The sequence below is a fragment of the Tyto alba genome, unplaced genomic scaffold (genome assembly GCF_018691265.1).
Source record: "Tyto alba isolate M040663 unplaced genomic scaffold, T.alba_DEE_v4.0 Super-Scaffold_13, whole genome shotgun sequence".
NCBI classification, from domain to species: domain Eukaryota; kingdom Metazoa; phylum Chordata; class Aves; order Strigiformes; family Tytonidae; genus Tyto; species Tyto alba.
This window is the reverse complement of record NW_024881275.1, coordinates 11,245,702-11,263,936: the sequence shown is the minus strand read 5'-3', so window position 1 is coordinate 11,263,936 and position 18,235 is coordinate 11,245,702. Positions and strand designations below refer to the sequence as shown.

The 18,235-nt window shown below is 41.1% G+C and overlaps 1 protein-coding gene across 4 annotated transcripts in view; it reads right to left on the bottom strand.

Annotated features, from left to right (window-relative positions):
• The window catches only part of PALM2AKAP2 (PALM2 and AKAP2 fusion), a 227,536-nt gene that overhangs the window by 130,545 nt on the left and 78,756 nt on the right, over positions 1–18,235 (bottom strand). For 2 of the 4 annotated variants that reach the window (XM_032981577.2, XM_042788050.1), the window contains one exon: positions 16,217–16,921. The exons of the other annotated variants lie outside the window; for them this stretch is intronic. In XM_032981577.2, coding sequence (XP_032837468.1) covers positions 16,217–16,921 — 705 coding nt within the window. The remainder of the gene's footprint in view (positions 1–16,216; positions 16,922–18,235) is intronic. 4 annotated transcript variants of the gene reach the window in all.

Here is an 18,235-nt window from a genome sequence, read left to right as displayed (position 1 = left end):
GCCGTCTCACCCTTGTGCAAAACCTGTGCTTTGCTTAGCCTTGAAGTTTGGGGTTGGCTTGGCTTCTGATCTTTGTGGCCTATGCTTCTCTCTGCTCTGAATTACAGGGACAGCAGACCGATGTTTGGGCTGTGGCAGTTCTGACCTAAGGAAGGCTTGTAATAGGCTGTGGTACAAAACAAAAAATTATTAAAAGCAAGCTTTCCAGTGTGTTTCCCAAGTTTACTTCTGCCTGTTGACTTTTCATTTATTGCAAACTAGATGGTGTGTTGGTTGCTCTCAGAAAAGACTCTGATTTGTAAATGGCATAAGGTCTTTCTGATGGACCTGCCAAGCAGGCTGGAGTCCAGTCCTCATGCTCAGCATTAATGCTGTGAAGAACTAACTTTTAGTCCACCCACAATTTATTGTGCTGCCTGATGCTTCCTTATCTCCTCATACTGCAGAAAAGCTACAAGTATTGCCGTTTTTCTCCTCTCAAAGGAAGCCCTTCCACCAGTAGGTCCAGTTTCTCTTTGACTGACTTGCCTTCAGTTCAGATGAGGTGGGGGATGTCTGCCATTCCATGCCCAACTAGGCACTTGTCTGACCCCCCACTGCAAGAGCCTCAGTGGGAGGAGTGTTGAACTACAAAAAATCACCCACCTTATAGCCTGCTGAGGAGTACTGATGCCACTTTGCTTCAATAGAGAGGGAATACTGTTCCCTGACAGTGCCAGTGGCAATTTTCTAATCTATAGTCTTCATGTGACTAACCAACACATGGGCCTTGAATTATCTTGCAGTAGTACTGGCACTTACACAGCACTGTGTGTTTATATGGACAGAGAGTGTCAACTTGCATCTACCAAAACATAGATTTTATTCAAGAGAGGATTTCTCCTTAAGGACAAAATTAACAGAACAGAGTTAGCAACTCTGTATTGGTAACTCCAGTACATTCAGTGTTAGTTATTCACATTGAAACAGTCAGAAGCCACCAGAACTGCTTTACAACCTACTGGAGATAGTCCCTATAAACACTGTTTGATGCTCACATTGCTATCATAAGATGCATGGTGTCTCCACCTGAAAAAACAGACAGCAGATATGTTGAGGAAGAGACATCAGATGACTTGAGTAAGGGATGCAGAGACCAGTGCCTCTGAGCAGTGATCAGATATGAAGAGTTAATGGCTTTAAGTCTGTGTTCTCTCTGGAGAATATCTCTCCGATTGCTTCTCACCTCTGAGACCTCTCTGGAGGACCCTAAGAAAGATCTGCAAGACATTTTTTCACTAAGATCTTTTTGGCACATGCATCTTATATTCATGCCTCAACCTCTACTACCTGATTTGAGTTTTCCTCACTTTATGCAGTGGAAGTGAGAAAGGGAAGGTTTGTTTTGGGATCAGACATTACATCTGACTTGAAGTCCTTTTTCCTACAGATATTTGTATTGCCTAGGTTTTTCATGATGCACACATGGCACTGGAAGAGTGATTTGCATCCAGGGAGGATGAGTCCAGTAATAGTAATCACTCCCCATCAGTTTGTTCTTGAGAAGCTCTAGCATCTGTTAAAGAGTGTGCTAATCTTCATATGCATGGCAATGCATGTTAGACCAGAGCATTACTTTCTGGTGGTACCATCAAGCTGTATCAGAGTGCTCTCTGCTTCAGAGGCATCCACGCAGTGCAGCAGTGCTCAAGGGAGTGCTGTGCAAATATGCATGAGGCTGAAGGGAAAGAGGCAGCAGGCAGGAGGGAAGGGAAAATCAGAGCCAGCCACAGCAGAGAAAGGAGCATTGTCTAGTACTGACAATGTACAGCTGTGGGTCTGTTGCCCATGGCTAGCTCTTCATTATCACACACACCTGACTTGAAATCGTAGTGTCAACCCTCTAGGCTTCAGCTAGGAGTGATGTACTGGCTGGGGCCAAGTGAATTTTCCCCTTGAATCTGAACAGCAAAATTTCTGGAAAAAACTGAGCTCTGAGAGAATTAAATCACTTTGAATTCCACTAAAAATTCTGTATAGAGAAAGTTGAAGGGAGTATTCTGGTAATGTCAAAGCAACATTTTTAATGTATTCCAAATGAGATATTGGGTTTTTTTGTTTGTTTGTTGTTTTTTTGGTTGGTGGGGGTTTTTTGTTGTTTTGTTTTGTTTGTCTTTGGAAATGCCTCCAGCTGGCATTGAAACTTCAGATTATGAAGAAAACAGGCTTGTTTTTAAAAACTGTTCCATTCAGAAAGTTTCAGTTTGGGTTCAGCATGGTAGAATCCCCTGCTCTGCTTTTGATTGTTCATTTTCACCAGTGAATCAAAACATTACCCTGCACTAATGCTGACAGTGTTTTCAGCCTCTTGACTGAAGAGCATGCAGCAATAATTTTTGCCTCCTTCTCTTCCCTGCCCAGCACCATCCCAGCAGGCCATGCCCTGTAGGGACCATACATGGTTGACTTCCAAGCCCACTAGCAGTGGAGGGCTGAGAAATGTGTCTCTGCAAAATAGAGCTCTTGGAAGAAGAGCTGTTAGTTACACAGAAAGCAAGACCTTCACCACTGCAGGTCAAGTCAGATCAATTCCTTTGAAGTACTTAACTGTATTTCATTGTTACCTTGCTCTCGGCCTGATACTATTCAATAATCCTGTTCTCCAAACATGGTGTTTTCTTTATAGGATGGCTCATCTGGGGGACTTTTCTTCTGATCCCAGTTATTTGGGGCTTCATGAAGAAGTGTTTAATGAAGTAGGATGATACAAGATGATCCATGGAATTAAATTTGGATACCCATGTTATTAAATTCAAGCACATGGCTCATCCTTTTCTGTTAGGGAAAATGCCCTTCCTGGGAATTCAAAGACTACTAGAAAGGTTACATTTTTCTCCAACTTATCTTTTAAGAACAGGTCTGTTCTCTGGAGGTATCCTTTATTTTTCATGGACATTTTTTCTCACCTAGTTGAACAACATGACTTTCAGCAACCTGTATCACCATAATTCACTAACCTAACCACTTACTATTGAAAAAAATTATTAGCTTTCTGTAAACTTTTCTGGCCAAACTTTTCTTAATATAATTGTACATAGTTGAAAATGACTGAACAGATTAGAGGAAAATTAAGGCTGGAGCTCGTGGGGCAGTCAAATGCTTTTATAGTGGGTAATATTGGTACACATCAGGTACCCCAGGCATCATAACTGGAACCTCAACCCCCATTTGGCACTTGCTGCTGTAAGCAGATTTGCTATTGAAGTTCTGCCCACAGCAGAGCTCTTCCTGAAGAGAACGTCTTGCTTGTGTGCCACTTATTTTCCTTGTAAAAGACAAAAAAATTGCTTCTCCAGTGCTGCTGGTGGCAGGTTGTATACTTCTTCAGAGTAAACTGGGCATAGTTTCTTTGGTATCTGCATCAGAGCCTGTGTTCCCCTCCCTGATTTTCTCTTTCTGGGACTGGTTATTTACAATATGCAATCTCTATGACACTCAGGGACCCATCTTTAAAAATATTATTGCATTAGAGTGTTTTTCAAGCCAATTTCAATACTTCTCTTTATTTCTAGTGTATTGTGGCAAATGTCTGCCCTGACTGACTTCCCAGGCACTCAGAGTTCAGCAGGCAGGCTCAGGGTGTAAGGTCCTGATCCTGAAAGTACATGTGGATTTTTTTCTAAGGGGTTTGGTGGCCCTGCTTGCAGTATTTGCAGCTGTTAAACTGTGAAAGTTGTCCTTTGACACCAGACTGGGCTTAATTCCTTTTAGTCGATGGATTAGAGGAGTACCCTTCTTGATGTTGGATGAGAGAAAAGAGTTGCTTTCAATTACAGATTTTAAATACTCTGAACATTGTCTGCAGCTTTCAGCCCTGATGTTTCCTCTGTAGTTGTAATGAGTAGAGAAAATAGAGACAGGCAGGCTACAGCCTCTGTGGTAGGTTGTGGATTTGCTTATATTTGGCAAATGTTTGGCACATTATAAAGATAAATCAGTAAAGTAATCACAGTATTTCCAGCTCTATGAATTCTAAATCCTGACATATAAAATAAGTGAAGAAAATAAACAGTGTGTGATCTTTCAGTAGCTTCCTCATATGTCTTATTATAATTTCCTCATTGCATTCAACAGTGCTTAAGAATATTGTCTGCAGTCTCTTAAATACCACAGAGAAGGAGACCCATATTATCACAGCTTTGCAGGGTTTGTCCATGCAGCTAGAGCAAGTATTTTCCAGATTGCATTCCAGATTTCATCCTCAGTCAGGAAGCCCAGAAACTACTATTTCTCTTCTTGTCTCTTAAATGATAGCAAAGACTCTCCCCAAATTGATTTACTCCATGAGCTGGAGATTCAAGGACCCCAAGTAGCACTAGTTTTGAAGCACAAGTTGTACCAGTAGAACTGGGAATGATTTCTCTCATGCTAAGTGCTCTTTTCTTCCCAGGCTAGTGCAAGTGAAAACTATCTATCTTAGTTAACTCTCCCAATTTACTAACCCCCTGATGACCTCCAGCTTCTGTAACAAAAAATCCAGACTGAAATAGCAGCAGTGGAGAATTTCCAGTTGTCAGCCCTCTTCTTAGTGTGCAACTGCATATGGTATTTAGCAACTTCAACACTTTACCCCACCTCCCTGGTAACCTAACCACATCTAACAATATAAAACTGCCTAAGTTGGTCAGCAGAGGGAAGAATTTATTCCATCTCCCCACCAATTTGTCTATGTACCCCTATTTCTCCAGCAATAAAGATGTTTCTATCACAGCACAGCGTGTTAAGAAGAAACCTCTTACCACGTAACAAAATCTGGGCAGCACAACAGTCTATTTAAAAAATCGACAGGTTTAAGTAATCTCATTTACTTGAAATTGAACAATATATATACCAAACTCCAGTGAAATACAGTGATCAAGACCTTCTGCTGGTCTAAATAGCTGCCTGCTACTAAATAGTATTCTTTCTTTTAAGCTTTAGGATGCTTACAAACTACAGTGCAATGCTGTCTAGAGGTAGCCACACTGGCTAAGGAGCAGTACAGTCATCTTAGCACAGGGTTATGCTCAAGTGAATAGATAGCCTCTTTCTCAGCAGGGCTAATTAGCTTAACCAACTCCTCCCCGCCCCCAAAAGCTATCATATTGCTGCCACTGCTGGAGCAGACTCATCTATAGCTGGAGGGAATCTGTAGCCAGTGATGCATTACATACTGTGGAAATATTAAAAAAGGAAGCTGAACTGATTTTTCATGTGTGAGAAAGTGACCCATTTTTGCATTTGCCTCCTTTTTTCCACCCACCTTTTCTTCTCCCTTTGTTCTCCCACCTACAAGCAACCAAACGTGCTACTGCTACATCCTTTTTTCCTACATCATGGCAAACCCATCATTTGCAGCAAATGCCTAACTTCTGTGAATGGTCAGTTTTGATTGCAATATAGCCTATTTTTTTCTGGTTTGGCAGTGCCATCACAAGCAGAACCTCACAAAAAACTGTGACAGTAAGAAGGTATTTTGTGATGCTGTGTACCCAGAATATGCCCCACATTCTTGCAGTCTTGTGACAGACACTAACAGACACATCACCACAGCACCACAAGGCAGGGTAGTGCTAATTAGCCTAAATTACAGATGTAAAAGATATGAAAAAACTTGGACCCACAGACATATTTATGTACCTACACTTCCAATCTAAATTAAGGGTATAACTTTGTCTCTACATACCTTTGTAGACCTGAAGATGAGGGACTTTTTGTGGGGTCATGATAAACTGTGTGGAGCATCAGCAATTGGAAATTATGTTTCCCAGGACCTGGACCAGCATCTTTATTAGTGCTCAGTGCGTCCAGAGAGCTTACTTGTTTACACTGGGAGGAACTGCTGTGTTTAAAAGACAGGAGCCACTTCCCTTCTTTCTGAAGCAACTGAGTCCCTAGGTTTGCATGCCAGTGTCTGTGCAGCAACACAACTCGTCTCTACCCTTGATTTTGAGTGACCCACTTTATCTCTCTGCCAGCTGATTATTCCCTCTATTCTTTTTTGGGTTATATGCTGGGAAGTTCCCTCCTCCAAGGCTGATACAGCAAACTCTACTTCTACACAAGTATCTCTATCGTCTCATCTGAAAGGATGATCACTGTCAAACAGACATTGATGACAATGTAGCAGGTAGTTTTCTATCATGAGTAAATGTGGATGACATTTTGCACTGCTGTACTGCATTCTGTGGTTTTGTAAACTTCTTTAGGGACCAGCCTCTGTTTCCCCCGTGAGCAGTTACAGAGGATTCGTATGTGACTGTGCACAGTGCAATGGACATCTGAGCACACCTTTTGCAGCAGATGGGGAATGAAAATGGAGGTCTTGAGACAGCAAAAATTGTTATTAATTTATTGTTCCTTTTTTATTAATAATTCCTACAGTTATTAGCCTTAGCAGTTTCTTCCTGTAACCTCAAAAATATCGTAGTGTGAAGCAGGAAATACTGCTGAGTTGGTATGAGTTTTGAGGGATGTTGCAGGTTGCGAGGCAGGTTGCAAGGGTGCTGCAGGAAAGTAAGGGGCTGTCTGAAAATGAGCTATTCCACTTTTACCCTCTGACAAACTACTGAAACACTTCAACTGTTGAACTTCCAGAGTAAGCATCTATCTTCCATCTGTTACCAAAAGGATACAGAACTGTTAAAATAAAGGAAAAAGACCAGAAACCTGAGAGGTCGGGCCTCCCACATGCTGAATACACCCTTACTCCGTCAAGTCATTGACCTCTATGGAACCACTCCAGAAGAGTTTCAGGGGACTGCCACTCTATCTCACCAGCTGCTAAGCTTTTTCTTTCTTCCTACATGCTGGCAGTGGAAAAGAAAGAAGAAAAAAAAATCACTTTTTTTCTATAGATTTAAAAAGGGGAAATGCATGGAAATATTTTGTTTCTGAAACTTTAATAAGAATAGTGGTAACAAAATTGTCTAGTCTGGTTTTGGTGTTTTCTTGCATGACTCAGTTTTGTGCAATGGAGGAGTTTCAAGCTGAAAACCCTCTCATGGGTATAGAATTAAATGAGGTGGAATGAAAATAAGAGTATGCCACAGGCCATGGTATGCACCAACAAACGAAGTATGTACCTGATGTGTCCAAGTGTGCAAGCACTAAATTAGTCACAGGTTATAACGCCCTTTTCATTTCATGGTCTTCACCCAGACACTTCTGCCTACTCAGGGTCATGATTCTTCCTTTTGTCATGTTAATGCACCTTCTGAATTAGGAAGGTCTTGGCAAAACCAAAGAAATTTAAATAGTTATGATCACTTCTCTCAGCTGAATGAATTCTAGTTCTTCAGTGACAGAAACATACCACTTCTGCAGTCATTCACAGAGTCTTGTAGGACAGACAAAATTGACTGTCACTCAAACACAAGTAGGAGAAAACCCAACTTGAAGTTTAGGCTGAATTTTTAAATTTCTGAGAAGGAGGCTAATGATGCCTGGCTATGTTACCCATCCTATCACTGTTCTAAGCTCAGGTAAATATAACATCATAGGAAAAAAATACACGAGGGTTTTTCTTTTTTTTCCCTACACGTCAGATTATGGCAATCTTCTACCAGTCCTGAAATACAGTGGACATTGTCTGTAATAAACCCTGGAAGAAGCCTGCACACTGTTTATTTTGGCAGTCCTTAAATTCTTTAGTGATTACTTCTGGTGACTTGCATATGCCATATGGAATACTTTCCTTAGTTAGGAAATAAGTTGACCCAGGACATTGCCTTGCTGACCAGAGCCAATCCTTTATCTTCGGCAAAAGTGAAAAGATGCCATGTGATCCTAGAGCAACAGGGTTCACAATATGCTTGGCAAAATTTCACATGAGAAGGAAAGGGAAAAGAGAAATGAGACAGTAACAGGTACGATGAGTTAATATATGTTGAAGCATCTAATAAAAATAACAGTCAGAGCAGCAGGGCACAGCAGTGGAGGAAGGGAAAAAAACACAACACAACTGTGGAGTTAGTACTTTAATTCTTTTAGTGAGAGAGGCAGCTCCAATGTGGTACGTCCTTGTGATCACAGAGCATCTTGAAGAGTGGTAGTTAGCAAGAAACACAGTAAAAAGACACAGAAGTAGGCGCAGTGAAAAGGCAGATTTATTTACTAGTAATACTGTACAGAGAAAAAAAAAAAGAGAGAAGCCACAGTTACAGCATGGCTGTTGCTGGCAGTGTTCTTGGTTTTTTATTTTTGTTTTTTTGTACTCATTTTTTTAATCTGAAGAAAAAACATAACAGTCAAAAAAGTACACTTCAGGTTACAAAGTACAGCAGCTATCCCCAGCAATTCTAATCCAGTGTTAGCACAGCAGTTTTTCCCCAACAAAATGGGATTTTATTTACATTAGCTCACAAAGAAAGTGGGAGACTAAAGCTTAAAAAAAATCTCAACCACAACCTACATTCACCATTAAAGCTGCATTTTACACAACATTTTCTTGAACCCCTGTAAAGAGTCATTCTTTGTCTATGGAGTGAACATGGTTGGGAGGGGTAGGAAACCTTCAGAACTGTGATCTTTGCCTTTGTCCTGACCTGCTCTTGGTTGGCTACCTTTGCTGCACTCAGATTCAGTGGCCACTGGAAAAGCAAAAAGCTTTCAAATGGATTTATCTCCTTTATCTGCTCTTAAGCAGTGCCTACATCCATACTTGCAAAATAACAGGGACAAAATTTGAGCCCATCATCAGTAAAACACCTTAATCATAGATATGGGCCTATCTTAACCTATCCTCAAGGCTACCCCTAACCAGAACGGTGCTTAAGTATGTGCTACACTTCAAGCAAGTGCTTAAGGTTAGTGGAGCTTAAGCGCCACATTCAATTGGGACTTTATATGGTTGCACAAAACCTTCTTTATTTTGGGGTTTGCTTCTCTCTGACTGGCACATTATCTTGGAGGGATACCAGTAGCTTCTTGGCAGCTAATTTTACTGAGCATGCCTTTGCATGCTGGATCAGTCTGTGGGGAAGTCCACATTTTCTCCTGGCTCCTTTATCCTACCAACAGCAGCCTGAAAATTAGGGGGTGGCTTGTCTTCTGCTCCTGTAAGTAGCTTCTGGATGCTAGTATTTTATGCACTTGGGCATATCTATCTCATATGGGCTTGGGGGCTTAGCACGTTCCCACAGGAATGGGAAGAGAGACAGCAGATTTACCTAAATAGTAAGATTTTAGTGGAATCCACTGTTTGGGCAACCCATGGGATGGCAGATGAATAGATAGGGAGAGTGCTCCTCTGGTATAAAATCTGGCCTTGGAATCTAGGAAAATGCAGGAAGATGTCCAAATGCCAAGGACAGGATACCATCATTTCTTTTTACTTGGGACTCATGCCAACAAGCCTGAGGTAAGATTTTTAACCCTGGTCTCCCTTTTCTTCCCTCTATGCTTGCTCATAGGAGACCACCAAAATGGAAGCAGAGACGGGGGGAAAAAAGGAGGAGCTGAGCAATGGTGTCCAGAATGAGAGCAAGTACAGAGACACAGGACAGACAGAGTCTGGAGCAGAGGTATGTAGCGGGAAAAATTTGGAAGAAAAACTTACACTGCCTCTTTTATGTTGTGTCTGCGCACAAGTATGAAATTCACCCCCACTCTCTTCAGGCACTGGGGGTTCTGAGAGTTCCTGGAAGGTGTTTTTCTACTTACAAACACAGTCAGCAAGGAGACCATGCTCTAAATCCCTCTCTGCAGAAAAGTGCACCAGTTTCACAACACCATTTAATAATCTATCTAATTAAAGGAACGAATAGACACAGATAAAGCAGCATAAGCCTTACTTGTAGCATATTGTTTTAAAATCTAGATCCTATAAGTATTTGTGCATGTGCTTAAATTTCACTTGTCTGGGTTATCCGATTAAACTAAAAAGGGCTTCTTGGGTGCTTAATTTTATGCTCATGGGCAAGTCTTCAAGTCTCATAGACCTACTGAATAGATATTCAAGGTCTAAATTCAGGTATGAATCCCTAACATACCAATGCAAGTTAAAAATGTACAAATATACCCAAACTGGTGGACTTGAGTTCCTTAGCTAATTCTAAAAAATTGAGGTTTTTCTTTTCAATTCTAAAGTAGATTGATTCTTAAAACAAACCCCTAAATCCTCCTTTGAGATGAATTTGGGAAACAATTGCAGGAAAGCTTTGCAATACAATAACAGCAAAACCCCTCAAAATAAGAGAAGCTTTTGCAAACTGGAGGAAGGGGCTCAGAATTCTTCACAAGTTTGCCCTTAAGAAAAGTGGCTTGTTCTTAATCTGCTGAACAGCCTAAGTGGAACCAATACAGGAAAAAAGCTACAGATTTTGCAAAACACTTTGAACCCATGAGGAAAAAGGCTCAGTTTTATAATGCATTGATTTTAAATATAAGTGGGACATTTTTAAAAACTTCATGCACCCTTGTCACTATTTACAAGCTAAGTTGTTATTATTATAAGTTTATATTACAAGTTGGATTTATATTTCCTTTGGACTAGATGACAATCCATTTATATTCTAAACTTAATAAATTCAGCCATTTTATACAACTTACTCTTTTACATACAAAAATTACAGTCCGCATTTTTGTTGGATATTGTCATAGCCTGCAACCTCTGATTAAGATCAGAACTAAAGTTTACTCTTGCTGCCCAGAAGGCTCATGAAACATAATCTGAGCAAATCCTAAATGTTTTAATAGATAGAGAGAACTGGTTGAAATCGAGTGAGTTTAGAAAAAATAGACTCCACGTCTCAGCCTGTGGGAAAATCCTATTTTGTTCTACTCTTTCCAGTGGCACCATCTCTTGCATTTTGAAATCTAATGTTGGATAAAGTATGACAAAGTGAAAAAACATGTAGTTCTCCTATTTAGCTATACCTCTCTACTGAAGTAGGTAGCTATAGCCTACCATGTTGGCTTTCTAAATAAAGCAGTTTGTCTAGCTACAGAAAGCATAGGTCCACCTTTTCTGTGAAATAAATTTACTTATTTAGCTGTGTTCATAGCAGGTATATTGGATTCTACTCTTCTAACTTTACTCTTTAAAAAGTGTTGTGATCCTGCTTCCTGGAGAAAATTGTGGTTAGGTCTACAAAAGATCCCAAGAAGCTGGGCATTGTCATAAAAGTATGAAAAAGTTCAAAGGCTCAATGTCATGGGAAGGATGATATTTCCAAACTCAATCTCCAGTTAGGGTTTGTATCTCATTACAAAAATATTTATTCCTTAAAAAAATACACAAATGTAAAATACTGCGTTTTCTATTATATCCCCACTTACTTTCCAAGTATGCCATTTGGATGTTGGACCAAACCAAAAGGTAGAACACCTTTTACTTCTCTAGCAATTCTGTATACTGTCTTTCTGCTCTGATTCATCCACTGTATTTCTATGATTTTAAGTATGAAGAATCAGCAGTGAACTTAGGTACAATGTCAGGACTCTAATATATTAGCTGTCATGGAGGTCCCACTTAATATTTGCTCATGGACACCACTGCTGTGGTAGCAATGCTGACTTGAGACCTGATCCTACCAGATGCTAAGGACCACTTTGGTTTGTGTTTTTCTCAGCAGAAGCAGCAATGCTCAGAGTTAGCTCTAGGATTACACCACCCTGGGCAAACTCAGCAGTGCATAAAATTGGTACAGGTACACAAATAACACCCAAACTACACCCTGTGTTAATCACTCATGCCCTGATCTTGCAGACACCTACATACATTCTTCCTGTGTGTAGTCTTGTTGACTAAAATAGGTCTACACAATTAGGTGTATGCATTTCTGTTTGCAGGGCTGAGGTCTTCTATTGCACTGGTAGAGGTACGCTTCCTGGAGAAGGGCTTGTGCACACTTCTCTTGTGGGGGATTGAAAGATAATGTTGTGTTTATACAGCTTTGGAATACAGCCTGCACTTTTTGGAAAAAAATAAAGAAAAAAAGACACAAAAAGAGAAAGGAAACCCAAGAGTGCTAAGGCAAACTGTCAAATGGCACATCATACCTACTTTGTCATTCATTTAGATAACATCACAAAGGCAGACCAGAGGAATTCTGTAAACATATACCATACAGTACATCAGCCACGGGAAATTAAAAAAAGAAAACAACCCTGTAATTCTTTTCTTTCTGTATTGATATTCTTGTAATTGAAAGAGATTGCCTAGCCAGTAATCATAATGCTGTGTTTTTTTGATTTGCATTTTTCTTCTGTTAAAAAAAAAAAAAAAAAAAAAGAAAGAATGGAAATAAAATGCAGTGGTTTGCAAAAGAAACAGTCCCTGAATGCAACGAGGGACGACATGGAAAGTGGGTTCATAGAAACTTAGAAAATACAAAATATAAAAAAGTTTCATAGGTTACTTTTTCCCAGTCTAGGAAAAGATACACTGAAAAGAGGTGTTTTTTTTTTGTTTTTCTTACAAAAGTTAAGGCGAGCAGTTTGTTGTGGCAAAATGCTATCACTGAACCATTTCTGACTCTACTTTTTTGTATCCCCTCATGCTGAAATTGAAAATGTACATGTGATGGCGTAAGTTAAACAGACAGGGAGTTCACTTAAAACAATACAAAAACCCCTTCCCATAATGATCTTTACCAGAATTTCTTTCTGCTTGACCATAGAGCGGACCTCTTCCTTCGCACCTGATTGTGCATGAATTTCCACAGGCAGCCTCCTATCCAGAGGTGAGGGGAAAACTGACCCCTTCAAAGCCCAAAGCAGCCCTGGAAAACTGGTTTACATTCATCAGCCTAGGCTATCGCATCTGAATTGCCCGGTAATGTGGCTGCAGGCTAATGGCTAGAAGGGACAAGCTGATGTCCAGGCATGGCTGCTGCCCTTGTGGAGGAGGATGATTGGAGTAAATGTGTTTCAGACAACATAGCTAAGGTCCTTCAAGTTCAGAGTGATTTGCTCCCATTTTATGTTTTTCCTGACCTCAGACGTGGAACTGCCTTTGACCCGTAAAGACAAAAACCCTATGCAGACAAACCTTTAGCTTTTCTGGATCTATCGGGACCCATTAACCATGGAGTTCATATGAACACATAAAAAACACCGGCCTTCCTAGGCACTCAATGTTAGCTACAAGTACTGAGCAGTAGGTATTTGGCAGGTTTAAGGTTTAAGGCTTGTGCTCTACTTCTAACCACTAAAGGGCCACTTCTGGACTCTTGTGTGCCATCATCTCCCTGCCATGTTGTGCCTCAGACAGTGCAGTGGTCTCAGACACGTTCTGGTCCCAGCCTCAGCAAGCATCTCCCAAAGCTGGCCGCTGAGGGAGTAATCCCCAAAATGCTGAGTCTGTGCTGAACCAGAAGGTCATCTGACAGGGGAGCACGTGGCTGAAGAGATGCATGAACAGAGCGGGTTAGGGTAAAGACAACATCCCAAATTTCCTGATTGGAAGGCTTTGGGAAAAATGTCCACAGTGGAGAGGAGTGACAGGAGGAAAGAGATTGGGCTGAGAAAACACTGGGAGGCCAGGGTGGCCGTGAAGGTGGCATCACACCCAGAGAGGAAAGGGTGGTGAGCAATGACATGACTGACCAGGCCAGGAGGAGATGGCTGGAAGATTTGTTTTTGAGTGTTACTGGTGAGGTGAACAGGCCCCGGAGTGAGCGAACTATTGCAAAGCACACCTGGCTCCCACAGCGCTCACGGGGTAGGGGTGAGACAGAAAGCGCTTCAACCTTTGCGTTGCAGTGCTTTGGGGGTCCTAAACATGCCTGGGGACAGCCTCGCCAGGCCACCCTGAGGTTGAAAACTCAGGGTCTCATTTTAAGAAATGTTGAGACTTGTCAATGCTTAGCATTTCTGGGAGAAAAAAGAAAAAAACACACAACCCAACCAAAAAAAAAAACCAAAACACAGGTTGCTAGTTTCCAACAAAGAGCCACCAGACCTATTGCCACAATGCGGGGCTCTGCGGCCGTTCCCCTCTTTGATAAAACTTAACCACCTAAGCCTGAGTCAAGGATGATGTGCAGAGCTTCTGTGTATGAGTTTGGTCCTTCTCCCATCCAAAAGCCCCCCAGGGGAGATGGAGGGGCGTACGGATGTCTGTGAAATGCGGCCACTGCAGCAGATATGAAGGCCAGGAAAATTTCTACAGAAGACATTCAGATGTGGCTGTCTTTTCCTACTCTCTGCTTAATTTTTTTTTTTTTCTGACTATCACCTGGGCAGTGGTGAGAAGTTATACTGACCAGCTCCGTACTGACGGCTGAGTGACCTAACGCAGGAACTACCTCTCGCATTTTTTTGTGTGTATGTTTTCAGTGCGCCTCATATTACCACCACCATGAACAAGTGTCTCTTTTACTGGCACAGAAAGAAAAGAGTACAGAGCAAGAACTCTGTTTAATCGGATGCTCTGAACTAACAATTAATGCAGTAAAAGCACCATCCATGAAAGAACAGAAATATCATAGGAACCACCTCAGACTGAAAAGAGGCTTTTTGTTGTTTTCTTTTTTTTTTTTTACTTTTTTATTTTGTGTTTCATTTGCTTATTGATTTTTCAAGTCTGATAGATTCAAAGACACTTCAAAATAATCTTCAGTACTTTGTATCACTATCAGAAAATATAAATCCTGATTTTTAATCTCACTTCTGTAGTTATAAATCCAGACTAACTCCACTAGTGTGAGTGAAGCTACACTTAAGCAAAACCAGTGTGAGACAAGAATCAGGCTCATAATACCTCACCATGAAAAAGCTGGCTGCTTTTTCACTGTAGTTAGAAGAATCAAAGGACCGAGAAACAAACATCTACTGATTTTGGATGTCTTTGCCTTTTTGCATTTTCGCTTGGAGTTGTTTTTAACACGCCTGATTTTCAGAGGGCAGATGAAGAAAAATTTACTGGAAATCAGGCCTCATTGAAGTGTCCCACACCAGAAAATGAAGCATCCAAAACCACCAGTAGTTTTTGAAAATGTTAGCTTTGCAGCTGTAGGGTCTTCTCCTGAAATAGCTGCTCCAACAAAACTCTAGTGGGCCTCCACAAGAGCTTTACCTGGGTAAGCAGGGCAGGATCAGACCCATCACCTGCTATTACATAGGTGCACTGGAGGTACACTCTTTAAGAAATTACACTTCCCTAAGAATTACAAAATACAACTCTGACCCTGCCCCCATTCCCAGAACTGAGAATTTCGTCACTGAATCCAGTGGGAACAGAGTCAGACTGTGAGACAAGTTCATTTATATTCTAAGGAAATAGAAAGCAATATCTCTCATCTACTGGAGTTCAGCAGGAAAACTTCATGTATAAACATTGGCAGAGTTACTGAAAGGCAAGTAATTAGATCAGTGACTCCATTTCAGTTGGTGTGACAGCTGCATCTTTTTCATGTCAAGTTAATTTCAACTGTAATTTGGGGAGATGAAGTACACATACAATACTGTAATCTGGAAGATTTATATAAGGCAAAATCATCATTCACACATTTTCTAGAAAGAATAATTAAGGTCCACTTTTGGTATCACCAATAAGCAGAAATGGCTGATGGGTTTTTCTGACACTGCAAACTAAACTGGAAAGTTACTATAAAACAAAACTATGCAAACTTTTTGGGAAAGACTTGTCTGAGTTTTAGCAAATTAAAACAGTAAAATTATCAAAGACTTCCCCCATGAAATAAAAAATAGGATCTATAAAATAATGTTTAAGTGTGATTTTTCTTAAAAAAGAGAAGCAATATTTTTTTAAGGCTCTCATATCTGGCTGCTGTGAAACTCAGACTCCCACAAAATCCTAGGAATCTGATCAAGCCTGTCAGATATCCAAAGAAAAACATAAAACGTGTTTTCATTATATATAATATATATATATATATAAATCAAATAAATATGAAATCATTTGTTCCATTTCCCATTTATCTCTCACTCTGCAATATTAAGGAAAAAACAAAACAAAACAAAAAAAAGCAGCAAAAACCTCCCAGCCCCTCCCCATACCCCAAATAGTACGTCTGATGGGAAAATAATCATGTGTTCCTCTTCCTGAAGAACTAGAAAACAAAGCAACCCAACTGCAAGGCAATGGAGGCATTCACTTCCAGTTCACAGTATTGCAGTTAGAAGTACAGTGAGGTCTAGGTAAGTGACGGAGCAGGAGCTGCCCAGAGCGGGGAAGGAGGAGTTGTTCACATGACAATACAGCATTGACAGCGCTTTTTCTTTTGTGTACCTGGGGCAGCTTCCAAGGGCAGGCTCTCTTCCTTCCCCTCGGGAGAGGAGGGCTCTGTCGTGTCTGACAGGGGCCTGCCAGAGACCAGCTCAGCGGCGTTCCCGTCCATGGTGGAGACGTCCGTCACTGTCTTCTCCCGCAACGACTTCTCATCATCTTCGTCTATCAGGACTAGCTCTGCCTTGATGGTCTCATCATAGCCCAGCACTTTCTTCGTCTCCTCTTCGTCATCGATGTTCTGGTAGCCCATAAATATCATTGTCACCGGCTGATCTGCACTGGCCTCCGGGGCTTCGCCACTGCAGGGTTTGTCTTGGGGCTGAGGGTTCACAGAATGCTCTTTGCTGGGTTTGTGTACCATTTCCAGCTTTGCCTCCTTGAAGAGCATTTGCTCCTTCATATGGCTAAGGTTTCCATCAGCTACTGCATTTCTGTCTGACACAGTCATGGTTTCATACCCTCCTTTTACACTTGATTGTCCAGCTTTTTGCATAAGTTCATCTACGTCCTTTGAGCTTAATTTATGTACTCCATTTTCTACCACTGTGCCACCAGAGTGAGCCTCATAGACTACCTTGGTACCATCATCATAGACTTTGAATCCTCTTTGATGGGCCTCATCTGGGCCAATAGGTGAAGCAGAGACAATCTTGGTCTCTCCTGTCTGTTTGTCTTTCTCCACATTAATTTCCATGGTGCACAAAGCTTGAATGAAAACAAGAGAGGAAGTGCATGTTACAACAAAAAAAGCCAGTGAATGGTTAATTGCCAAACAGACAAAGAAAACTACGGTGCCCCTTTTCCTATCTCCTGCTTCTACAGGGTCAAGCATTCTACGTTAGAGGTGGGACGCAATGCTGTGGACAGAGATAGTTATTACACTACAGCTTTTTAAGCAGCTGGAGGCTAGGCTTACAGGCTGTGGCAAACAGGACCTAGTCTTCCAGCTCATGCCACATGGAGCTGTCTCATCAATTAGGAGCGCCAAGAGCACTTGTGTTAGGTGTAATTTAGACAAAGGAGGTGACAGCATGCAGGTTGCCCTCAACCTTTCCATTCTGAACTTGCCTCAAAATTCAGAGAGACACTCATCTCCAGGAACCTCTCTACTTTCTTTTCCTTCTCTACTATCAAACTGACCATTAGCTGATAACAAGTTTTGTTTGCTGCAAGTAACACCCTGACTGTTTTGTTATCAGCGCCTGTTCTTGCTTAACTCTTCCATCCGTAGCATTCAAAACAATTTAGAGAGGTGAAGAAACATTGTTTACCCCTGTTCTACACGTAGGAAAACAAAATCACATATGAATGGGATAATTTCTCCTGTAGATGCATGGCAACGCAGGTCTCAGCTTCCACACAAAGACACCGACAGTGAACTCTGCTTGCAGGTTAAGAGAATGTACAAAACGGCCAAGAAGTGCTCCCTTGTTTGTTTGAATTAGGCCCTAAGCACCATTGCCAAAGTTGAAGAAAAAAGTAAGAATGAACTGATTTTCAAAGCGTCATGAAACAGCAGGTAAAAACATGCGTGTGAAGGACGCTGCTTTAGAATAGCAAAGAAGCTTTTCTAGCAGTTAAGAAGGATGCAGTAACAAGATGATACAGAGATCACACAGGAGGAATAGACAGGCAGTCTACACTGTTCTAACATCCATTCTGAGGTAAGATGGCATCTCACTAGACACCTCGTCAAGGGTGTCACAGGTTTTCCAGAAGTGGTCATCTGTTTAAGCATTCCTTGTATGCAGATGAAGACATTTTGGCATCCACAGACACTTAATTACAAATTACCACACGCAGTGACAACTGTTCATGAAACTTATGGTGACCATTTCCACCAATGAACCTCAATGGTGTAATCATGATTTGTCTTAGCTGGGGACACCACAACCTTGACATATTGGGGATTTTGCTGACTTATTTTCAAATGAGTACAGAATATCCTTGCACTAAGAACCAATGTAGCTTGGTATGCTTCTATTTTAAAAATCATTAATATAAACAAAACTACTCTTG